The sequence below is a fragment of the Macaca thibetana genome, chromosome 8 (assembly GCF_024542745.1).
Source record: "Macaca thibetana thibetana isolate TM-01 chromosome 8, ASM2454274v1, whole genome shotgun sequence".
Classification (NCBI taxonomy): Eukaryota; Metazoa; Chordata; class Mammalia; order Primates; family Cercopithecidae; genus Macaca; species Macaca thibetana.
In genome coordinates, this window is record NC_065585.1 from 126,101,919 (window position 1) to 126,128,201 (window position 26,283).

Here is a 26,283-nt window from a genome sequence, read left to right on the forward strand (position 1 = left end):
AAGTAAAGACATACAGGGGCAAAATGTGGATAAAGAGGGAGAAGGGAGAGTCAATGGATTAATGGCTCTATGAGGTCAAGGAACAAGAGGTTCTGTATTAGTCTGTTCTCACATTGCTAATAAACACATACCTGAAACTGGGTAATGTGTAAAGGAAAGAGGTTTAATGGACTCACAGTTCCACATGACTGGGGAGGCCTCACAATCCTGGCGGAAGAGCAAGGGATGTATTACATGGCAGCAGGCGAGAGAGAGAATAAGCACCAAGAGAAAGGGGTTTCCCCTTAGAAAACCATGTGATCTCGTGAGACTTATTCACTACCATGAGAACAGCATGGCGGAACTGCCCCCATGATTCAATTATCTCGCACTGGGTCCCTCCCACAACATGTGGGAATTACAGGAGCTACAATTCAAGATGAGATTTTGGAGGGGAAACAGCCAAACCATATCAGGCTCTGAGCCAATGGGGATGGATCCAGGTGACACAGCACCATAGATATGAAATATATTAATACTTTGTTGTTTGCCTAGCAGACCCACCTCCCAATACACGCAGTGTATACACATCAGTACTCAGTAATTATCTTTAAATGTTGAATGAATGAATGACTAGGAACTGACTTCTGACATGTCCCCTAAACCCCTGGGGAAGCCAAAACATACTTCCTGAGCTCTGGTATGTGTCAGACATTGTTCTAGGTGCTAGGAATCTGATGATAAACCACAGATGTGCTATTTGCCTCAGGGGGTTTATTCTTTCAGGAGGGAAGAAGGACACAGACCCCAGATTATAAAGAAGTAATCAATGGAATAAACAGATCAGCAATAATATATTCATATTCCAGATCAGGAAGCTGGGTGCTAGGGAAATTACTGATCACAGACCACTTTGCTGGTTAGTCATAAAGGGATAATTCAAATCTAGCTGTGCCTCAGCCTCTGGCTTCTCTGTTCCATAACATTCTTTGTCTTTATTCTCATTGAAGGAAACATATAGAATAACACATTTATCCTTATTGAGTAAATTGAATGCTTTCTCTGTGTTACACATATGAACCATGAAAGTTATTTATATAATAATGTTTATAACTGCACTATTTATGATAGTAAAAATTCAAAGCCACAAGCTGGGAACCCCATAAGATGACAATGCAATGTTACATTGACGGAATACCATATTGTCATCAACATCGTAAGTAGATCTACATAAAAATCCATATGAAACTACTGCAGGTTAGAACACATTAACTTACTGCAATATTGCTTTAAACACTTATTTTCCCAAATCCCAAATTCATAGTTGAGTGGGTCCTTAGAGACCATCTTGTTTTACAGGCCAAAGAAACTGACGCAGCATCCTTGGTAAAACACCACCATGAATAATCAGTAAGAAGAGATGGATTTCTGCATCCTCCAATCCTAGAGAGATGCCAAATTATATTTGGGTGCCGTGAATGTTCCTTTCTTTATATTGTGTTTTAATCATTTACCAAAATCATTGATGAATAAAGCCAGATACATTAACTCATTAAAGTCTTAAATAAGCAACTACGACACTCCCAGCACTTTGGGGAAAGCAAATATATATTGCATTTTTCTCTACTTGGGCATTTTACTTCCTAGAGCTCTAAAGTTTGTTAGACCTTTTTCTTCTTCGTTAATTGCTCTCTCTGTTGACCTGCTTTTGTAGGTGAGTGTGAAGAACATTTCACGATTTAGTAGGAAAAGATGAAGTAGTCAGATGGTTACATTCAGATAAATGTGGTCACGCTTCTAGAAAGCCACCAATATTGGTTAAAACTACAAGACTTGGCTGGGTGAGGTGGCTCATGCCTGTCATCTCAGGACTTTGAGAGACCAAGGTGGACGGATCACTTGAGGCCAAGAGGCAGAGACCAGCCTGGCCAACATAGTGAAAGCCCGTGTCTACTAAAATACAAAAATTAGACAGGTGTGGCAGCTAATGCCTGTAGTATCAGCTATCCAGGAGGTTGGGGCACTAGAATTGCTTGAATATGGGAGGCGGAGGTTGCAGTGAGCTGAGATAGTGCCACTGCACCCCAACCTAGGCGACAGAGTAAGACTTTGCCAAAAAAACAAACAAACCAAAAAAATGAAAAACTACAAGACTTTGTTGGATGAACACCTGGGGAGCTTCCAAACTCAACACTGTCACAGCCCTGGAAAGAACTCTTTCTACGGAAAAAAGAAATCACACAACGAATACTTCGCCATCCAAAGGCACCACGTTCTGGGAACGATGTCAAGAGTCCATTTCTTGAATCTCTGGTGTGAAATAAATCGTGGGGTTTTTTTTATCGTTGGTTGATATAGCTATGACTAGATGTTTTTCACATTTTTTCACGTTTCGTAAGTTTTTGGAAGCCCACATCCGTCATTACTTTCTTCTAAAGCTCTTGCTGTGCTTCGGATGAACAGTATTTAATGTTAAAGAGTCAAAATTTGTTTCTTCAGATGCTGAATATCTCTCTTCAGATTAATGCTTACTCTGAGTCTTTAAAATGTTTTCAAATGTATTTTAATATATAATTTAGATATATGTGAAAATACTGTTAGAAAACACTAAAATTTCAAGCATGGAATCCTCTAAGCTTAAGATGCTTTGTGTAAGTCAAAGACTAAATGTTCAGAATAATTTAAATTATGTCAATTCTGTTTTTTTTTTATAAAAAGTGTATGAATCCGACTTTGGTGAATCAGGTCGTTTAAAATGGATGTGGTACTGGAGGCGGGGCCGGTCCTGCGGGTGCGCTGGCTTCTTCCCACGGAGTTACATGCAGCCCGTGCACCTGTGAGTAGCCCAGCGGCCAATCTGGCCAACGGGCCATTTTACAGGAACTGAGGTCCAAAGAGGACATGGACACCCCAGCCCGGTCACAGTCACATGGGGCTCAGTGGACAGCCTTGGATTGAACGTGGGCTCCTAACTGCCTCCGGCCACTTCGCACCAACTGGGATGGCCCAGGTCCCCCAGCAAGGGTAGCTCCGGGGCTTCCTGGCTGGGTGCTTCCCATTGGCTGCCAGCTGTGTGACACCACAGGGCCGAGTCTGTGGAGGCCCCACCCACCTCCTGTCAATGGTCCCATCTGCCAGGAAGGATGAGGACTCCCAGGTTTCACCCACTGGAGGCTCAACCTGAGGAACGCTGGCCATGATGGGTGGGTTCACCTTGGGCTGACCACCCACTGGGCCTGCCTGCCCCTCCCTCAAAAGGCCCCTCGAGTTGTACGGGCTGTTGGGAGTTGGCTCAGCCTCGAACGACAGACAGCACACCTGTTGACCTAACCTCACTGGACAGACTCCAGGTGGACACCAACTCCTCAAGAGCCCCATGACTTCAGCTCTACCTGGGGCACCCAGCACCCCCACCCCCCCACAGGGCTAGAGGCCCTGAGATCCTGAAAAAGGGGCAGAAAGTAGGGAAGGTGGAGGCACCCTTCTCTCCTGTTGGACAGTTGAGTTCTGAGGGCAAGCCCTGGGCCCAGACACGCAGAGACCCTGGCTGCCCCGGCTCTTGTTTGTTTAGGCCCAGGTTCTGCCCAGACCAAGGCCCAGGAGAGCTCTCAGGAGGCTGAGAAACCTCCAGGCCAGACAGAAAGTTGGGGCCAGAGCTGGGTTTTAGAGATCCTACAGGATCCCAATGGGACGGCTACCTAGGTGGGGCACGGCCTGTACCCAAGAACAGGAGGGTCCTCCAGAGAATGTGCCACCACCAGGGATAAGAGCTGGGCCTGCCCAGAGCCTGGGCACCTTTGGGAGCAGGAAAAGTAAGGTGGAACTTGGAAAGGCTTTCAATGCCAGGCTGACGCTTGAGGGGTCGGTGGGCAGGGAGGGAGGGCGAGAAGGCTCCCTCTGGCATTTGGGAGCAGGTGGGTGGAGGGAGAGGTCCCTGGAGGTGGCTGCAGTCCCTTAATGGGGGGCCTTGCTCGGGGCATGTGGGGCTCTCCCTCCATCCAGAGCTGGCCCAAGACCCTTAGAGTGCTGGCAAATCTCACTGCTCCTGACCCGGCCTGTGTATTCAAAACAAAAACAGTAAAACCAACATCAGGATGTCCATCAGAAAAAAAAAAAAAAAAATGTATGTGGCAAATCCCACTTTTGGGTATATATCCATAAGAATTAAAAGCAGAAACTCAAAGAAATATATGCACATCCATGTTCATTGTGGCATTCACAATAGCCAGAAGGTGGAAGGAGCCTAAATGCCTATCGCTGGATGATGGATTATAAAAATGTAGTCTAGGCCAGGCACAGTGGCTCACACCTGGAATCCCAGCACTATGGGAGGCCAAAGTGGGCAGACTGCCTGAGGTCAGGAGTTCAAGACCACCCTGGTCAACATGGTAAAACCTCATCTCTACTAAAAATACAAAAATTAGCCAGGCACGGCGGTGCGTGCCTGTAATCCTAGCTACTCTGGAAGCTGAGGCAGAAGAGTCGCTTGAACCTGGGAGGTGGAGATTGCAGTGAGCTGAGATTGCACCACTGCACTCCAGCCTGGGTGAAAGAGCAAGACTCCATCTCAAAACAAAACAAACAAAACAAATGTAGTATAGGCCAGGCATGGTGGCTCACGCCTGTAATCCCAGCACTTAGGGGAGGCCGAGGTCAGGAATTCGAGACCAGCCTGGCCATCATAGTGAAACCCTGTCTCTACTAAAGATACAAAAATTAGCTAAGTGTGGTGGTGTGTGCCTGTAATCCCAGCTAGTTGGGAGGCTGAGGCAGGAGAATCACTTGAACCTGGGAGGCAGAAACTGTAGTGAGCCGAGATCGTCCCACTGCACTCCAGCCTGGGTGACAGAGCAAGACTCCATCTCAAACATAAAATGTGGTATATATATACAATATAATATTACTCAGCCTTAAACAAAAAGGAAACCATATCATATGCTGTGACATCAAAGAACTTTGAGGACATCATGCTGTGGGAAATAAGTCAGCAACAATAACAAAAATATGCTGCATATTCCATTTATATGGGGTACCTAGAGTTGTCAAACTCATAGAAACAGCCAGTAGCAAGGTGATTGCCAGGAAAGAGTGCTAGGAGAGGAGGAGTCCAGTGGGCAGAGTTTTGGCCATGCAAGATGAAAACGGTCTAGAGGTCTATTATACAACAATGTGCCTATAGGTAACAATACTGTACACTTCAAAATTATTTTTTCTTTCTTTTTTTTTCTGAGACAGTCTCACTCCCATTGCCCAGGCTGGATTGCAGTGGTATGATCATGGCTCACTGCAGCGTTGACTTCCTGGGCTCAGGTGATCCCACCCCCCTTAGCCTCTCAAGTAGCTGGGACTACAGGAATGCACTCCAAAGCCAGGTTAAATTTTTTTTTTCTCGTAATTTTAGTAGAGATGGTTTCGCCATGTTGCCCAAGCTGGTCTTGAACTCCTGGGCTCAAGCCCGCCCACCTTGGCCTCCCAAAGTGCTGGGATTACAGGTGTGGGCCATCATGCCTGGCCTTCAAAATCATTAAGAGGGTAAATCTATGTTATGTGTTTTTTACCGCACATAAACATATATAGTGGTAAGCCTTTCCATATATCTTCCAAGCAGAATATCCATATGTTCTCTCTTACACACACGCACTTCAAGTGTAGAAAGAGAAACAGGAAGAATGGATTCACTTTCTCCATTTCCACTCCCCATCCAGCCCACTCAGCCTTAAGAAGGACCCTATCCTGTTTTATCCACGATGCTAGAAGGTAGAGTCAGAATAAAAATGTGAAAGATGTCTTAACACAAGAGGATAACAGAAATAAGTAGACAGTTTACTATAACTTATACATGTATTTTATTTATTTTCCAAGTCGTGTATATAGGGGAGTGTGTGTGTGTCTGTGCGTGTGTGTGTGTGTGTAAGAAGGACAAATGTATCAGGGAGGCTTGTCAGTCAAGCATTAAGTAGGGAAAGCTAAATGCCAACCACTCAGCTAAGTCTCAGTGAAAAACAAAGATGTTGAAAGTAGTTTTCAGTGTGAAGAGAGCCGGGAAGATGCAACAGCAAGTGCTGTGGGAACACACAGCTGGGGGGGCCTGCCATGGGTTTCCCAGAGAAAGTGATGCCTGAGGTTAGCCTGGTGCTGAGGGGCCCAAGAGTGTTCCTGGCTATGAAAGCAGCAAACGTGAAGGCCCCAGGAGCCTGGTGCTTTTGAGAATCTTACAGGAGCCCAGGGCAGCGAGAGCAGAGTGACCCATCCAGATTAGAGGTGACTCCAGAGAGACGGCAGAGGTCAGGGAGGGCCTCACTGCCGTGTGACGATGTTGGACTTTATCCTCAAGGGCACCCACCGAGTGGTTAGCAGGGGAGCCACACGCTGCACTCTGACTTCTAAGTGTTGGTCCAGCTGCAGTGAGCAGCACTAGCCTGGGTGTGGTCACCGCAGTATCAGAGATGGCAGAGAACAGCAGCTCAGACAGGGGACAGTGACTCCAGCAACACAAATGGACAGATGCCCATTCCTGGAAGAAGGCTCAATTGCTATGAAGAGGGAATTGAGTCATATATTAGGTTGGTGCAAAAGCAATAGCGGTTTGCCATCATTACGTTTCATGGCAAGAACCGCTATTACATTTACACCAAACTCATAGAATTTTGAAATGTTAAAATGAAGGCTGAACTGGCTTAACCTGGCGACTGACTGGATGTGGAGAGTGTGGGAGAGAGGGAGGAGGCATGGATGCCTCCCAGTCTTCTGGTTGGGTAACCAAGTGGATAATGATGTCCTTGAGGGAGATGAATTTCTGCAGAAACACAGTTTGTGTGGAAATATGAATCTGTTATGAACATGCAGAGTCTGAGATACCTGCCCTCTGCAGTCTTTTTTTTTTTCCTTTTGAGATGGAGTATTGCTATGTTGCCAGGCTGGAGTCCAGTGATGCAATCTCGGCTCACTGCAACCTCCGCCTCCCAGGTTCAAGCGATTCTCCTGCCTCAGCCTCCCAAATAGCTGGGACTAGAGGCATGCACCACGCCCAGTTTATTTTTATATTTTTAGTAGAGACGGGGTTTCACAATGTTGGCCAGGATGGTATTGATCTCTTGACATCATGACAATCTGCCCGCCTTGGCCTCCCAAAGCGCTGGGATTACAGGCATGAGCCACCGTGCCCAGCCCGCCTGCAGCCTTTCTTTCTCCCACTCTTGTCATCTCAAACAACGTCTGGTATTTCTCCATTGTAAATCGATCCTATTTCTCCATCATATACGGAAATAGGGTCAGAAAGAATCTTAGAAATCATGTCATCCCCCGCCCTCATTCTACACATAAGGAAACAGGCCTGGTGGAGTTTAGGAGACTTCGCCAAGGTGCACAGGACTCTAACCCCATACACACCCCCTGACTCACAGCCCATGCTCAGGTTCCTCCCAGCACCGCAGAAAGTATGTGTTTCTTTCTTGCTTCTCACACTTGCCGCCGTCACCACCATAACCACTCTTCCTGGTCTAGAAAGCCCAGCCTCCTGAAGGTACTCATTTAAACATGAGAAATCACTGGCCTTCTTACCAGTTGAGGCCTCTGAATGTAACAGTCATTTATGAACGTAAAAATAATCAGAAGCTACCGGGCGCGGCGGCTCACGCATGTAATCCCAGCACTTTGGGAGGCCGAGGCGGGAGGATCACGAGGTCAGGAGATCGAGACCATCCTGGCTAACATGGTGAAACCCCATCTCTACTAAAAATGCAAAAACTTAGCTGGGCGTGGTAGCAGGTGCCTGTAGTCCCAGCTACTCGGGAGGCTGAGGCAGGAGAATGGCATGAACCCAGGAGGCGGAGCTTGCAGTGAACCAAGATCGCACCACTGCACTCCAGCCTGCGTGACAGAGCGAGACTGTCTAAAAAAAATAAATATATAATAATAAAAATAATAATCAGAAGCAGTTGAAAAGTAGTTGAAGTTGATATCTAGTCAAGTTGCTCACAGGAATCTCCTGTTAGATCATTTCAGTTTTCATTATGATTATTTAAGAAATAACATAAAACATGTCCATTAATTTACACAGTATGTTTTTTTAATATTTTTTTTGAGACGGAGTCTCCCTCTGTCACCCAGGCTGGAGTGTGATGGTGCGATCGTGGTTCACTGTAACCTCCACCTCTGGGGTTCAAGCGACTCTCCTGCCCCAGCCTCCTGAGTAGCTGGGATTACAGGCACATGCTACCACATCTGGCTAATTCATATTTCTTGTAGAGACAGGGTTTCACCATGTTGGCCAGGCTAGTCTCCAACTCCTGGCCTCAAGTGATCTGCCTGCTTTGGCCTCCTAAAGGGCTGGGATTACAGGCATGAGCCACTGCACCTGGCCACACAATATGAATTTTTAAACATCCATCTCTACGCAAAATAGTTTTCTATAAAATTTTGGTTTCCTATAAAATGTCACTCACCATACATTTTCAAATAAAATTGTCATATGGTTTTGTTACATGGTTTCCGATACAATTTCACTCTTTCAACAAATGTTGGTAGGATTTGCAGTTGTTTTTATTAACTGGGTAAAGAAATAAAATCTGTGACTTTCGTTCTTTGAGTTTGTATTCTAATGATCTATTAGGGTAAAATGCAACATGTCAGAAACAATGTATAATAACAGTTAAGAAGGAATTTTGTTAACTATTACAATTACAAATACTCAACCCTACACAGTTAAAAAAAAAAAATGCTTACCTGATGCGAGAGTCCTTAAAGGTGTCAAGATATGCAGGGTAGCTCCATCCAATTCTACTCCCCTTACATCGAAGCTCTACACTTTGCCCTGCCAGCAGACTCAGGGTAGCGGCGGGTTTCTGGAAGCGACCTTTATCCAGCACCTGCATCATGATAGACTGCGTCTTTGGTGTTGAATCGGCTGAGTCCCTGTCCTTTATTTTAGGAATTTTGGGCTTCACCTTCTTGTTGGTAGGTTTGATTCTATTCTCCCCTGGTTCCTTTGGACGCTTGTTCTTGGGAAGGTGTTGGCCAGTAACTGCACAAACCAAGGAGAGAGAAATGCACTATAGTAACGGCATCCTCGGAATATTTGAGGCTGATAACTTTTTCTTCTTCTTCTTTTTTTTTTTTTTTTTTGAGACAGATTCTCACTATGTTGCCTAGGCCGGAGTATAGTGGCATGATCTCAGCTCACTGCAACCTCCGCCTCCCAGTGATTCTCTTGCCTCAGCGTCCTAAGTAGCTGAGATTACAGGTGCCCGCCGCCGCACCCAACTCATTTTTGTATTTTTAGTAGAGACATGGAGACAGGGTCTCACCATGTTGGCCAGGCTGGTCTCAAACTCCTGACCTCAGGTGATCCGCCTGCCTTGGCCTCCCAAAGTGCTGGAATTACAGGAGTGAGCCACCATGCCCAGCCCTGTTAACTTTTAGATAACTCTAGAGAAGATAACTTTTTAATCCTCCCCTCCTCATATCTCAATATTGTTTTCAGTAAAAGTCATGTAATAATCATTTTTGATTCTATAGTTTTAAAACAATCATTAAAAAGGAAAATATTTCAGCTCCAAAGATACTCAAATTCAGCAAAATAGTTCATGTATGAGCTAAAATTTGCCCTTAGAAAACAAAAATATTATTGCCTATAGTTCACACTGTTGCACAGTCTCTAAGTGGTCACACAAAACAGCCAAACTGAAGCCATTCAAGGCTGTTTCTTTACTTTGCAGTCTCTATGTTGTCACTGTTCATTTTGATTCTACTGTTTAAACACAGAAATATGTCGTTCCACAGAGACTGGGGGCATAAACTGTGCTGAAATTGCATGCAAAATATTTTGTGTTTATTGTTAGAAACAGAATCTCACTCTATCACCCAGGCTGGAATGCAATGGCATGATCCTAGCTCACTGCAGCCTTGAACTCCTGGGCTCAAGTGATCCTCCTGCCTCAGCCTCCTGACTAGCTAGGTCCACAGGTACGTGAGACCACGCTGAACAATTTTTTTTTTTAGAGTTGGAGTCTTGCTATATTGCCCAGGCTTGTATCTAACTCCTAGCCTCAAGCAACACTCCCACCTAGGCCTCCCAAAGTGCTACAATTATAGGTGTGAGCCACTCTGCCCTGCCAAGATTTTGAACCATGATGAACTTTCTCTCAAAACAAATGGTAAAGTGGAGATTACATTTGTCAGGGGCTGGTGATGTCTAGTTGGAATAAAATGTTTATTATTAAAGAGTAAATATTAAATGTATACTAATCTGAAACTTACATATAAATGATCAAAACTCAACTGTAACTGTAGCAATGATTTAGAATTTCACCAACAAAATATCTTTGGGGAAGGAGTATTTTATCACCAACATTGTTGAGAGTTGCTGGCAAATAGTGATAATAAAAAGCTAACTGACTTTAAGTTGCTTTTATGGTTGTTTTTGTCTTCTCTATAAATAAGGCACCCTTACTGACTACACCCAGGGAAGAGTCCCCCCTCACTGTTCTGCCTGTGGTGGGCCACCAGACTCCTAAAATCTCAGCTAAGCCCCTTGCAGCCACACAGTTGTGTCCACGCAACAAGAAAGAAAAGCGGACTGTAGGCCAGGTGTGGGGAGACAGAGGTTGCAGTGAAAACAATGTTGACATATGAGGAGGGGAGGATTAAAAATTTATCTTCTCTAGAGTTATCTAAAAGTTTTCAGGACTGGGCATGGTGGATCACTCCTGTAATCCCAGCACTTTGGGAGCCAAGGCAGGTGGATCACTTGAGGTCAGGAGTTTGAGACAAGCCTGGGCAACACGGCAAAACCCTGTCTCTACTAAAAATACAAAATTAGCCAGGCATGGTGGTGCATGCCTGTAGTCACAGCTGCTAGGGAGGCTGAGGCACAAGAATTGCTTGAACCTGGGAGGCGGAGGTTGCAGTGAACCGAGATCATGCCACCACACTCCAGCCTGGGTGACAGTGAGACCCTGTCTCAAAAAAAAAAAAAAAAAAAAAGAAAAAGGTACTGTAGAGTTTCAGTTTGACCATCTGTCCGCACCAGCTCAAAGGCCACTTCAATAGATACCCACTGAATTATAAAATTTTCAAACTTACCACATCCTTAGAGATCATTTAGGTCAAGTCCTCATGTTGTATATTTAAAAACTAAAGGAGGCCCTCCCTGAAAAGCTGAATAAACTGTACAGAGTCACTCAGCTGGTTAGTGGCAGAATGTGGAGCAGAAGTCAGGCCTCCTATTCCCATTCCAGAGAGCTCATTTCACTATGTGGAGATAAACATTCTGTACATATTTTGAACAACCACACAGCCCTTGGCCAATTGAGAGAACGACAGGGCATTTATAGAACATGTGGTAGATTAGGAGAAAAGTATAATAAAAAACACAATTGATTTGGACTCAACTGTGTAATGATGAATTTGGTTTCCTTTGTGTGTTGCCCTTTGAAACGGGAGCCATGGGGCCTCCCCTCTTAGTTCAGTGTGGCCCTGAGTCTAGAACCAATCCTGCCCTTGGGATCTCTTGGCTCAGTGTCAAGATCCAAGCCTCACTCTTTGGGCTTCTATGCCTCAACCCCTGAGCCCTGCTCTATTTTCTGTGACTTCATGTCCAGCTGTGACCTGTTTCTTCTCTTAGGCCCGAGTCTCTTATTTCCCTTCCTTCCCCTACTAAGGTTCCTCTTGGTTACAGGCCTTACAGAGCATCCTCTATCCTTCTAGGGAGTAGAGCTGTGACCTTGAACCCTAGTCTCCAAGGCAGAACCCCCAACACCTGCTGCTGAATCTGCTGTTTGCCCATTATTCTGCTCACCCTGGACATGTGGTTTATCACTCCTGGTTTTAATGATAGGTGGGGGTAGACAATGGCTCCCATGCACACGCTCCCAGCCTCCTAGAAGGAAAAGCACTGCAATGGCTGGGAATGTGTCAGACCAACAAAAGTACATTGATCCAGCAACATCAATTGTGAAGCATAAGCCTCAGCTCTGCAATAAGGTAGAAATTACAGTTTTCTTCTTAAGATAGACAATAATAGTCCAGGCATGGTTGCTCACACATGTAATCCCACCACTTTGGGAGGCCAAGTTGCAAGTTGGGAGGTTTGCTTGAGGCCAGGAGTTCAAGACCAGCCCGGGCAACATGGTACATGGCTACAAAATTAAGGAAAAAAAAAAAAGCTGAATGTGGTAACACATGCCTGGAGGCTGAGGCAGGAGGATCACTTGAGCCCATGAGTCTAAGTTTATGGTGAGCTATGATCGCAGCACTGCACTCCAGTCTGGTTGACAGAGCAAGACTCTGTCTCAAAAAAAAAAAAAAAAAAAAAAAAAAAAAAAAGAAAAGAAAAGAAAAGAAAAGAAAGCCTACCATTACAATGTCCAAGTAATCTGTGCCCTGTAAATATTTTAATGCCTGTGAGATTAAGAAAACTCTGGATTAATGTCTAATTTGGTGTTCTGTGTATCATGGAACAGGAATTCAAGCTATCAGAAATGACAATAACCATATGTAAATCCTATGGAATTTAGACAAACAGAGCTACTTGTCTGACTTCTAAGCTGTAATACCTTGTTATCTATGTTACTCAGGAACATCAGATTACCTGATTATGGAGATTATGTATCCAAATATTTGCTATCTATGCAAAATAATTTGACCTTCTGACCAAACAGCCCCACCAGCTGATCTAACTATATAGTTGGTGCAGCTGCCTGACCACAAAATTGGCCTGTGGTTTGAGGGTAATGATGCTAACTTAAAGGACCAGCCTAGTGGCCCCACAGATACCCAGACATTCCTGGAAATGAGTGACTCCCAAATCCCATGTCTAACTTTTTAAAAGATATGACTCTTCAGCCTAACTACGTCAACTGGTTATTTTTGAAAGACCTAAAAAATATAAGAATTCATCCCATAGATAAATAAAAGTTAAAGTCCATTACCATTGCATTTTTGAGACTATTACATTGTATATTTTATAGAGCAACAGGTGGCAAAATTCAAGAACGATTAAATAGCATTACTAACTTCAGGTCCAGGCCTGCCACTTACTCGTTGTGTGACCTTGGGAAGCTACTTACCCTCTTCTGTTTCCGTTTCCTCATCTGTAAATTGAGAATGATATGGTAACAACTACCTCATAATAACTATAATAGTTACTGTGGGAGTTAAATGAGTTAATATGTCGAAAATGGTGAAATTGGCATCTGGCCCATAGTGAGTGATTGCTGGCTAAGTGCTATTTGTTTTTCTGTGGTTGTCACATGAGATCTCTATGAAAAACTTGTGGTGGAGGCTAAGCAGATATTATTCTTTTTAATGTATAGATGCCAAGTAGTTCACTCCAGGTCATCAAGAAGGTAATGAAAAACCAGACCCTCTGACTCCAAGTCTAGAGCTTTCTCTGGCTCATGCCATTGCCTCTCCATCCACATAGAGATTAGCATGTTGTTGCTTTTACACTTTGTTTGCACAAGTCTCATGCACCATGAGATTCTTTGTTTGATGTGACATGGAGTTCCAAGCCACACAGAACTTGACGCTGGGGATAAGAGCCTCGTCTTCCTGGAAGAGCTGGAGATACTTTTCCAAGGCACACGTTGGATCCCCCCAGTGAGGAGATGCTGATCAAAACCTCATCTCCAGCCTGGTGCGGTGGCTCATGCCTATCATCCCAGCACTTTGGGAGGCCAAGTAGGGTGGATCACTTGAGGCCAGGAGTTCAAGACCAGGCTAGCCAACATGGTGAAACCCCATCTCTTCCAAAAAATACAAAAAAATTAGCCAGGCATGGTGGTACATGCCTGTAGTCTCAGCTACTCGGGAGGCTGAGGCATGAGAATTGCTTGATCCTGGGAGATGGAGGTTGCAGTGAGCTGAGATCGCGCCACTGCCACCGCACTGCAGCCTGGGCAAGAGGTGAGACTCTGTCTCAAAAAAACAAGAAAACAAACAAAACCCCAAAAACCCTTATATCCAAAATAAATAAACAGATGTTACAAAGCGAGAAGGAAGCAGGACAAAGGACCAAGGTTATTCAGCATCAACTGAGACCTACAATCAAATCTTACTCATCAACAGTAACCTATTAGCCTCTCTAATAGAACTGTGCTGGAAGAGAAAATAAATTAATTAGAAGAATCGTTGACTGCAGCTTGGATGAGAGTTCTTGTTAAGCATAGTCATTAACATCAAAGCATAAAGTTGTTTGGTTTTCTTCTCCCTGATGGGCAGTAAAGGGGAAATGCCATCCTTAAAAGTAGCACCCCAGTAACCACGCCATACATTTTTCTGAGCCGCTCAGTTGCTTCCCAATTAGTTACACAAACCGAGAGACGCCACCCTCATTTTTCCACTTTTCATGAAACACCCTGCAGGAACACACATACTTTTCCAGCAACAAAGCTGAGAAGGTGGGAAAGCGACCCTATGGAGAGGAAAATGTAGCAAGATGTAGTGAGCCCTTCCTTTCTCTATTCCTTTCGAGAACCCCACTCCAAAACACCCTCCTACTGTCAGAGATTCGAACCAGAGAGACTCCAATCTTGAATAGGGGCTGGGTAAAATAAGGCTGAGAACCACTGGGTGGCATTCCCAGGAGATTAAGTCATTTGTCACAGGATGAGACAGGGGGTTGGCTCAAGATACAGGTCACAGACACCTTGCTGATAAAACAGGTTGCGGTAAAGAAGCTGGCCAAATCCCACCAAAACCAAGATGGCAACGAACATGACCTATAGTCATCCTCACTGATCGTTATATGCTAATTATAATGCATTAGCATGCTGGAAGATACGCCCACCAGTGCGATGACAATTTACAAAAGCCATGGCAACATTACGAAGTTACCCTATATGGTCTAAAAAAGAGAGGAACCCTCAGTTCCAGGAATTTCCCATCCCTTTCCTGAAAACTCATGAATAATCCACCCCTTGTTTGGCATATAACCAGAAGTAACAGTAAGTATAAGCAGCTGAGCAGACCATGCCGCTGCTCTGCCTAGGGAGAAGCCATTCTTTCATTCCTTTACTTTCTTAATAAATTGGCTTTCACTTTATGGACTCACTCCGAATTCTTTCTTGCACGAGATCTAAGAACTCTTTCTTGTGGTCTGCATCAGGATCCCTTTCCGGTAACACTACCACTGTTTAAAGTATCATTTAAAAAACAAATAGCAGTTTCTGAGAATGAGATCCTTCGATGCCAGGATAAAGACCTCAATTTGAAGTATTTTCCAGAACACCTGTTAGAACACAGCTGATGACTCTCTTCTTGAACAACTCGATTCACATGGCTCGCGGGACCCTCTGCTGCCTTGATTTTCCTCCTGTGTCATTGACAACTCTCCAGTCTCCGGCAGCTCTTCCTCATTTTCCTTACCTGCCTGGTCACTCCTCTCTAACTACCTTTCACTCTCTAAGTGACCTCACACAGTTCCATGACCCTTGCAGCATTTATATGCTGAAAGCTGCCCTAGCTCCTGTCCTGAGCCCGCCTCTACACTCCGGATCTCAATATCCTGTTGCTTATTCAGCACAGCCACTTGAAAGACTAGTAGGCATGTCTAAGTTAGCATGTCCAAAATTTAGCATCTCAAAGTTAGCATGTCTGACCTCTGAATGCTTCCCTCATGCTCCCTTTATCAGCAAATGACAATTGCTCAGGACAAAAACTTCCAAGTCTCACTTTTTAAAAATTTTCCTCTCCAATCCAGCAACAAATTATTTTGACTTCATCTTGAAATATACCCTGAACCCAGCCTCTTTTCCTTCCATCCACTGACACCACCCTGGGCCAAGCCATGTACCACCCAGACATTTATACTATCTCCTAAGCAGCCCCTGGCCTCCACTGTATCACTCCTTCAGCCATCTGTGTTGCTAGAAAGGGACAGCTGAGGCTGAATCATTTATGCAGGAAAGAGGTTTAGGGAGCTCACAGTTCTGCTGGCCAGAAGATTCAAGACAGGGCATCTGGCGAGGGCCTCAAGCTGCTTCCACTGGTGGCAGAGGTGAAGGAGAATGGGTGTATGTAGAGATCACATGGAGAGAGATGAAGCAAGAGAGAGAGGGGGAGGTGCCAGGCTCCTTTTAGCCAGCTGTTACGTGAATTAATGGAGCAAGAACTCATGCTATTAGTTCTATTACCTCGGGGAGGGCAACAAGCCATTCATCAGGGATCTGCCCCCATGACTCAAGCACCTCCCATTAGGCCCCACCCCTAACGCTGGGGATCAAATTTCAACATGAGGTTTGAGGAGGTCAAATAGCCAAACCATAGCATTGCACCTCTGGCCCCCCAAAACCCATGTCTTTCAAAGACTGCAAACTACAAGCATCCCTTCCCAAGAGTCCCCCAAATCTTAACTTGTTTCAGCATCAACTCAAAAGTCCAAAGTTTCATCTGAGACTTGAGGCAAGTTCCTTACAGCTATGAGCCTGGAAAATCAAAAACAAGCCTTGGCCATCCCTATCCCTATAACTTTGCTGTGTGAAGCCCACATGGCTGATCAGTTAGGTTGGAGTTGAATGTCTGTGTCTTTTCCAAGCTGAGGGTGCATACTGCTAGTGGCTCTCTAATTCTGGGATCCCCACATCAGCCCCGTTACCATGGCTCCCCTAGGCAGTGCCCCGTGGGGGTCTCTCTATGGTAGTTCTTGCCCCTGTAGCAGGCTTCTGCCCGCACACTCAGACTTTCTGATACATCCTCTGAAATCTAGGTGGAAGCTAAGCCTCCATCACTCTTGCATTCTGGGCACATGCAGACTTGACATGTGGAAGCCTCCAAGGCTTATGGCTTGTGCCCTCTGGAGCAGCATCTGGAGCCACACCTGGGGCCTTTTAAGTCAAGTGTAGAGCTGGTGCACCTGGGATAGGGGCAGTAGCATCCCGAGGCAGGGCAGGAGGGCAGCAGGGGCTGCCCCCCAAAACCACTCTATTCTCCCGAGTCTCTGGGCCTGTGATGCGAGGGGCTCCTCAAAGATTTGCAAAATGGCTTCAAGGCCTTTCTCTTATTTTCTTGACTACTAGCACATGATTCTCTTTTACTCATGCTAATTACTTTACCAAACAGTCTCTCAGCTGTACCCCTGGATTCTTCTCCCAAAAATGCTCTTTCATTCTCTGCCATATGGCCAGCCTTCAGATTTTCCAAACTTTTACTCTGTGCTTCCCTTTTCATAATAAATTCTACCTTTAGGTCATTTCTTTGCTGCTGTAATTGATCTTGAGCCTAAGCTTTTTTTTTTTTTTTTGAGACGGAGTCTAACTGTCACCAGGCTGGAGTGCAATGGCACAATCTCATTCACTGCAAGCTCTGCCTCCCGAGTTCAATCAATTCCCCTGCCTCAGCCTCCCAAGTAGCTGGGACTAAAGGGGCACACCACCACACCTGGCTAATTTTTTGTATTTTAGTAGAGACGGGGTTTCACCATGTTGGCCAGGCTGGTCTGGATCTCCTGACCTCGTGATCCGCCTGCCTCAGCCTCCCAAAGTGCTGGGATTACAGGTGTGAGTCACTGCGCCCGGCTGATACTAAGCTTTTAAAACCAGCCATACCCCCCACTACTAGAGCACTTTGCTGCTTAGATATTTCTTCTTTTGGACACCCCAGGACATCACTCTTAAGTCTGGCCTTCCGCAAATTCCTAGGGCATGAACACAATGCAGCCAAGTTCTTTGCTAAGGCCTAACATGGGTGACTTTTCTCCAGTTCCCAATAAGTTATCTGTTTCCATTTGAGACCTTGTCAGCATGAACTTTACTGTCTATATTTCTATGGACAGTTTAGTCACGACCGTATAACCAATCTCTAAGAAATTCCAAACTCTCCCTCCTCTTCCTATTTTCTTCTGAGCCTTTCAAACTCCTCCAATTCTCTGCCCAGTACCAAGTTCCAAAGCTGCTTCCACACTTTCAGGTATCTTTAGAGCAATATCCCACTCCTTGGTACCAATTTTCTGCATTAGTTCATTTTGCATCGTTACAGAGGAATACCTAGGGCTGGGTTGTTTATAAAGAAAAGAGGTTTATTTGGCTCATCGTTCTACAGGCTGTACAAGAAGCATGGAACCAACGTCTGCTTCAAATGAAGGCCTCAGGCTGCTTCCACTCAGGGCAGAGGGCAAGGATAACTAGCAGTGCAGAGATAACCGGGTGAGGTGGGAGGAGGAGGGAACAGAATTTCTTTAACAAGCAGTTCTTGCCAGTAATAATAGAGAATGCACACATCCCCAAGAGAATGCATTAATCTATTCATGAAGGAACTACCCCCAAGGCCCAAACACCTCCTACGAGGCCCTACCTCCCACCACCATCACATGGGGAATCAAAATTCAACATAAGATGTGGTGGGGACAAGCCATATACAAACCATAGCACCTGCCTTTGAAAACATAAATCAAATTACAGGTACTTCTCCATTCAGAAGCCTCCAGTGATTTTCATCTCATCTAGAAGCACGCCCTAAATCTTCCCACGCCCTACAAGGCTTGGCCATCTCCTGTCCCACATATCACAGCCACACTGGCAACCGGTACAAGCCCATCTTGAAGCTGTTGCACTTGTGGCACCCCTGGAGCGCACAGCTTTGCTTTCAGCCACCTCCGGGGTTTGCTTCCTTGCTTCAGGCAGGCTTATGGCTCTCCATCCAAACAGCATCCTCACACCCCACCTCAGTCCTCTCCATGTCTCACCCTGTCTTACTGGTTAAATTGTGTCCCCTAAAAAGATATGCTAAAGTCCTAACTCCCACGTATCTGTGAATGTAACCTCATTCGGGAACGGAGTCTTTGCAAATGCAATCACGTTAGCATGAGGTCATTAGGGTAGGTTCTCCTCCAATAGAACTGATGTTCTTAGGAGACAGACACACACACACACACACACGAAAATGCCACGTACAGACAGACACAGGGAGATGGTCACATGGCAACAGAGGCAGAGATTGGAGTGGTGCAGCTGCAAGCCAAAAAATGCCAAGGGATTGCTGACCACAACCAGAAGCTAGTGGAGGCACAGAAGGATTCTACCCCCATCTTAGAAGCTGTGTGGCCCTGCTGACACTGACTTTGGACTTCAAGCCTCTGGACCATGAGCAAACAAACTTCTGTGGTTTTAAACCTCCTATTCTATGGTACTTTGTTATGGCAGCCCTAGGAACCTAACAGACCCTGATTAATGATTCTCGATGCCACTTACCACTTCCTGAAATTGTATCTTTACTTCTTTATTTTCCTCTGCATTCGATTATGAGCACCACAAAGAAAGCGTTTTAGAACCTTGTCTAGGTTTGAAAACCATCAATCTTCTGACCACCGCATCTCTCTCATGCCCTCAAACTTTTCTCTTTCTGAGTTTTAAGGATCAGAAATTGTTTTTTGTATGTCAAACATGCCAGCCAAGATCCTGAATGCTTCAAAGCATTCATTATTTGCATCAAAAACAATAAGGAATTTTAGAATTCTTTTTTCATTAAAATATTTCTGTACTCATTTTTACTCTGTTTTTTTTTTCTCAAGAATAAATGAAGACATGAAAGTGTCACAGGCTCCTGGTTAGAGGATCATCCTCATTGTGTCTCTGTCCTTACCTTCTTGAGATCTGGCTATATTGCCCTCAGACCATAATGAATGTCTTTAGTCCTCCCAGAAAGAAACCCCTTTCACCAGATACGAAATAAACCCAGGTTACTGAAGATCAGATTAGCATGGATCAAGGTTCTCATGTTGTTTAACAAAACAGCAGTGACAAATCAATATTAACACTTCAGTGTTTGCTCCTGACATTCAATAAAAATATGTAGGTAATCAAAAGTCAGGAAATGCTTGTGATTTTATACTTTTTAATGTGAAAATAGAAGCACCCTGTTAATAAACTCTGTGGCATGTATTCTATATAAATGCTGAAAATCGGGTGCTATGATCGACGTCTCAAAGTGGAATCTTGGATTATTACCTGTTTTCATCCCTCATTTTTATGCCACAGAATATTATGGGCCCTTTCAGCTACCCCTCTTCATGAGGAGAAAGAACATTACTTCCAAAAAAGTAAAGAATTTTGTAATTGGGAACACAAACTTCACTGGGTCAGGCCAGATGTTCACCCCCATACACACTTGTAGGGAAGTCTTTTTCTCTTAGAAGGCTGTCTTTGGCTAGGTGTGGTGGCTCACACCTGTAATCCCAGCACTTTGGGAGGCCAAGGTGGGTGGATCACTTGAGGTCAGGAGTTTGAGACTAGCCTGGCCAACATGGCGAAACACTGTCTCCACTAAACATATAAAAATTAGCTGGGCATGGTGGCGCATGTCTGTAGTCCCAGCTACTCAGGAGGCTGAGGCATGAGAATTGCATGATCTGGGAAGTGGAAGTTACAGTGAGCTGAGATTGTGCCACAGCACTCCGGCCTGGGTGACAAAGCGAGACTCCATCTCAAATAGTAATAATAATAATAATAATAACAACAACAATAACTGTCTTTTAGATGTGATCAGAAAAACTAAAAGGCAGTGACACAGTTGAGTCGTGGGCCTTGTGTCTGGAGTTTGTGCTTTGGGATGGCCCTGAAGGCAGGATATTCCCAACCTGCCAATCAGAAACCAGCACTGGAAGGGCCTCCTGTGTAATCCACTCTCCTTAGTAGCTCCTGGCCACAACTCACAACACAACTAAAAACCAAAAACCATTCTTACTAGGTTTAGCCAAATGCTTACATAACTTAATGAGGCACTATGTGTTCACTATTTCATCCATAAATGGTCCATACATTATAGATATGTGTACTTTCGTTTCATTTTTATTTTTATTTTTTTGAGATGGAGTCTCACGCTGTCGCCTGGCTGGAGTGCAGTGGTGCGATCTCAGCTCACTGCAACCTCTGCCTCCCGGGTTCAAGCAGTTCTCTGCCTCAACCTCCCAAGCAGCTGGGACTACACGCACCCACCACTACGCCCGGCTAATTTTTGTCTTTTTAGTAGAGACGAGGTTTCACCATCTTGGCCAGCCTAGTCTTGAACTCCTGACCTCGTGATCCACCTGCCTTGGCCTCCCAAAGTGCTGGGATTACAGGCATGAGCCACTGTGCCAGGCCAGATGTGTGTACTTTTATAAACAAAATCTCAGTGCTATTATCACCTGAAATTTATCAACGATTTCTTATAGTCTGTATTCCGCTTTCTCCAATTGTCTCATAAATGCTTATTGTTTATATGGATTACACTTAAAGAAATGGTAATTTATTTAGGCAGATGTTTGTAATAAACTCACATGGGCTGGGCGAGATCCAGGAGGCAGAATGGAAGCCACTTCCTGAGCCTCTAAGACCGGCAAGTTGGGTATAAACAAAGGAACAGCTGATTTGAAAATATTTTGCCTGGACATCTCCTGTCCTATTCAAAAAATGATACTACAAATTACATTTCTGCTTTTTCAGCAGTGGCATACAAGGGCCTGCCAGGAGCATTTTAATATTGCATTTTACAAACTGAACTCATGCCAACTTCTTTCTGGGCAGAATTAAGTGTTACTCTCCCAACAGAAGCTCTGCCTACGTTTTATTAAGCCAGGCTCCAGGCTGAAGGATCCCCATTCTCAACTTCAAGTCCCGCAACTATCTTGGATTTTGGAAACTACAATGCGGTATTTTTTTTTTGGCAAATGTTGTAGTTTCCTAGGAAAGAAAGAAACTCGTCAGGATGAAGGAGTGGATAAAAATGTGACCCAGGTTGAGCTGGCTCCAGCATGAAGTTGCATAACAGCAAAAGCTACTTTTCCACTAAATCTAAGCAAAAATTGTGCTGTAGCCCAGGAATTTCAAGAAAGGCTTGAGGATACCAGGATGTACCCAGATGAAACATGTGCTGTACAAATAACACCCACGGAGTGAATAGAACAAACAAAACACTTAAATGCTAACAATAATGTATAATATACACCACAGTAATACACACCCAGACACACAGAAAAACGGCACCTGACCCTGTGGTCACGAGTGTGCACGATGGTGCACATGGTGGACCCAGGGCAGGTACAGATTCAAAAATGCGCAGCGGTCGTGGTCGCATACGCTGTACCAAAAAAAAAAAAAGCATTTTCTTCCCCCCTTTCCCATCCAATTAGATAAATATAACAAGCCATGGGGTTTTCATTCGTTTTCAAGTTTCATACACTGACATTTTTGTTCGAAGATCTAGGCAGATCTTGCAGGATTCACTCCCAAAGTGGTAGACGGAACTCACCCAGGACTGCGAGGGGAGGGGGAGGTCACCTGGAACTCTACAACGGAATCAGCGACTGCCGTGCTTAGGTGGCACCCGCTCTCAGCAGCAGAGGTCTCGGCCACGCCGCTGGGAAGTGGAAGCCATCCGAGGCTCCCGCGCCACCTCCCGGACCGACACGTTGACAGTGGGGGCAGGACCAGGCGCTGGCTAGGGATGCTTGATTCGCCTGGAGGTGGGGGGCTTGGAGAGGTCCTGGTGGGCTCCTAAGGGTCGGGGTAGCTGCCACCTCCCCTAGAGGGCTCTCCGGGAAGGGAAAGAGTGGGAGGAAAGGCGACCCCACTAGAAGAGGGCAGGTGCACCGGGCAGGCAGTGGCGCGGGGACTGAGCCACCGAAGGCCGAACGTTAGAGCAAGAGCTGGCAGCAGGGCGGCGGGGGCTTCGGGTCCCGGCTAAAGTCAGGGCACAAGCTAGGTGGCTCAGCGCCCAGAGTCACTTACCATCCTCCAGCGCTTCGTGCACCAGCAGTAGACCGAGCAGCAGCCAGACCTTCATCTCGCGGACCTCGGAGCGTAGGAGCGCGGCGGCTGCGCGGGACCGGGGCGCGGGGGAGGCGGCGGGCGAGGGGCGGGCTCCTGGGACGCTGCAGCGGGAGGATTCGGTTTCTTGAGGAGGCACACAGTTTGGGGGGAAAAGTTGGGAAATTTTTTAAAAAACATTCCCAGACTTCTCCTGCCCCCTGGCGGAGCCACGGTGCTCAGCGCTTCTTCCCAGCGCGAAGAGGAAAGGCTAAGGGCGAAATGTGAATTACAACAGCCACTCCTTGAATTTCTCCAACGCTGGGCGTTTTCACCGAGGTTATCAAGTTCAAGAAGGACCAGCGGGTGCTGACGGGATCACGTTTAACCACGACTTTCCAAATGTCACCAGCCCTCGCCCCCACCTCCTCAGGCACAGCCTGAGCCCTCTGTAAAAAGTGCTTCCTAAATATTTCTGTTCATTCCGTTTCTCTCTCCCACGTGCATTCCACTCACAGGCCCGTTGCCCTGGGTTCTTGCTGCTCCTCTGTGGCCCGAGTTGGGCTCTGCATCCAGCCCCGTAACTGCTAGTGGGGGTGGGAGGACGGAATCATTACAGGAATAACGTGGAAAATGAGACTGCGCAGAGAACTTGGGCTGTGGTGGGGAGGCAGGAGAATAGGGAATTAGAGTAAGCACGGCTAGGATAGAAGCAGGAGAACAGCAGGTGCAGCCAGTTCGCAGAAACAAAAGATCGGCAGGTGCAGACAGTTCTAGGCACGATTAGGCGGCACACAGGCCACATCCTTGCTCCTCTGATATCAAGGCAAAAGTTTCCACTTTAGCCTCTGATTGGTGGCAGGCCAATCCATCGTAGGGTGTAACCAGTTGGAGGCCTCTAAAGGGAACCCAGAGGTGTTGCCAAGTTCTTTTCGCTTTATAAAATCCCTGGGGACCATCGGCTTCCTGCAGCGCACTCTGAATTGTCTTCTATAACTCTACGCTTTCCTTCCTCCCTTCTGTTGCTTTGTTTTTCCTTGCTTCTTTCTTTTGTTACTCTGCATTTTGTTCAATTCTTTGTTCAACAGGCCAAGAACCTGGACAACTCTGTCAGGTAACAGTGGGGCAGAGGATTCAGGCTTTCACGAGCCCCTCTGCAGAGAGCCATCCTGCGTTTCTGAGCTTGCAGACTCACATGATCAAAGCAGTTTGCTAGCGGGGGAGATGCCGGTGTGTGCTCCCCCTGGTGAGAAGCAGCCCATCTCATCCTGATCTTCAGTACCAGGCACCGCTATTAAAGAGAGATCAATTCTGAGTATCAGAAAAGGGATTTGTCCCTCAACACCCAAGGAAAGAAGTGCTGCCATTTACAATAAACTAATGCTTCTCAGTCACTTCTGCAGGAGGAACCAAGAATTCTACATTCTGTTGCCACCTCTAGCCCGAGCTTTGCCACTCGCTTTGTGATGCAGAGAACAATTGCCTGGTAATAAAGACCAAAGTTCAGATCTTGACACTGGCGCAAACTCTGAAAGCCTCTCACAATTCACTTAACCTTCTGGGTTTTAGCATCTCTTGTTTATTAAGAGAAGGAACTAGACGATTATTTCAACAGGAGTTTGCTATGTGATTAACCTTATGGCTATGAAGGTTAAGACATCATCTATTATGGCAGCTTTTAAGGAGTAGACAAGAATTTAGACCACTACAATGTGGCATGTCACGTTCTGGGGAGAATTCTGAGCAAAGGACTTGGAGGGTGCACACAGAGGGTAAATCTGCCTAAGTTGCCCCATCCTGAGATTTCTTTTCATTCTGACCCCGTGAAATGACTGCTTCACTCTCGCTCCCTATTGGAGCCTGGGGTTGGGTCTAGATTACTCCTCTCGGTCCCAGTCTCCCCACCATGCTAACTGTGCATGTTCCAGGTCCGCCTCTCTTATGCCATCTTTGTCAAGTTTCACTGCCCTGGCTCAGCTACATTTAGCTTAGAGTGGTACCTCTTTCTCTTGCCACTTAGAGGCTCTTCTTGAGAGGCTGAGGCGCGAGAGTCATTTGATCCTGGGAAACGAGATTGCAGTGAGCTGAGATGGTGCCACTGCACTCCAGCCTGGGCAATAGAAAGAGACTCTGTCTCAAAATAAATAATTAATAAATAAATAAAAGCAGAGGAGAGAGGCCTCAGAGAATACCCATTCTTCTGCCACCTTGCTCTCAGATTTCTACCATTCAGAAAGATAAGATAATACATTTCTGTTCTTTAAACCACCCAGTCTGTGGCTCTTTGTTATGGTAGCTCCAGGAAACTAATACAGGGTCTGTATTAGGATGGGAACAGAATTCATAAGAAGTATAGGGGCTTCCCGAGACATGTAGCTATTTCATCACAAGGCTTATTATCCTTGAATGAGACAATCTCAAGATGATTTTAAATTTGAAAATGAAAACTGCCAAAGCTGTATTTTTCATGGGTCTTATTTCACTATAAAAATCCACGTGCTTTGTCTCTACGGTGAGAAAGAATTTTATTATTAAAATCTGTTGTGTTGATCTTTTCCATTCCTTTTTCAACAATTACTATAATGTTAGCCAATTAAAATAAGCATTATCTTGCAGCTCTAAATCAAATACAACTTGAAGCCTGCTTTCCCAAGGCCTGATTAATTTTTTTGTGCATTTAGCTTCTATCTGGTCACCTTAATGGACCTTCTTAGTAGCCTAAATAGTTTTCAGTTGATCTCTTGGGTTTTTAGATAAATGATCACATTACCTGTAACACCCACTTTTCTTTATTTTCTTTTCTTTTTTGTTAGATAAGTCTTACTCTGTCGCTTAGGCTGGAGTACACTGGCACAATCTCAGCTCACTGCAACCTCCACCTCTTGGGTTCAAGTGATTCTCCTGCCTCAGCCTCCTGCGTAGCTGGGACTACAGGTGTGCGCCACCATGGCTGGCTAATTTTTATATTTTCAGTAGAGCTGGGGTTTCACTATGTTGGCCAGGCTGGTCTCAACCTCCTGACTTCAAGTGATCCTCCTGCCTCAGCCTCCCCAAGTGCTGGGATTACAGGTGTCAGCCACCATGCCCGGCCGTTTTCATTGTCTATTTTAATTAATGGTAGTTTTCTATGCCTACCCACGAAATCCCCCTACTCTATTGCCTTCCGTGCTTTTTATACGCCCCTTTGAAGTGGTGAATACCATTAGGAATTTGTTAGGTAAGAAAAAATCAGCCAACATTTTGGGCATCCCTTCTCCATCCCCAAGATAAGGACATGTAAATTCTTTAACTAGTCTTCATTAACTACAGACATACAACCAAGACGATTTTTTCACAAAAATCTATTGGGGGATCTCACCCCCAATATTTCAACATAGGTTCTTTTTATTTTCCATAAGTGTCAGCCGGCTGAGAAATAAACGAAAAGAGTGCAAAGAGGAATTTTACAACTGGGCCGCTGGGGGTGACAACACATATTGGTAGTACCGTGATGCCTACCTGAGCTTCAAACCAGCAAGTTTTTTATTAAGGGTTTCAAAAGGGGAGGGGGTGTAAGAACAGAGAGTAGGTACAAAGATCACATGCT

General features: G+C 45.4%; 1 protein-coding gene across 1 annotated transcript in view; it reads right to left on the minus strand.

Moving 5' to 3' along the window:
• PDGFRL (platelet derived growth factor receptor like) overlaps positions 1–22,844 on the minus strand; it is a 65,502-nt gene extending 42,658 nt beyond the window's left edge. Inside the window, exons 1-2 of the mRNA XM_050801956.1 lie at positions 22,680–22,844; positions 8,704–9,001 (exon numbers count right to left, since the gene is read on the minus strand). Coding sequence (XP_050657913.1) covers positions 8,704–9,001; positions 22,680–22,734 — 353 coding nt within the window. The 5' untranslated portion in view covers positions 22,735–22,844. The remainder of the gene's footprint in view (positions 1–8,703; positions 9,002–22,679) is intronic.
• Positions 22,845–26,283: the final 3,439 nt, after the last annotated feature.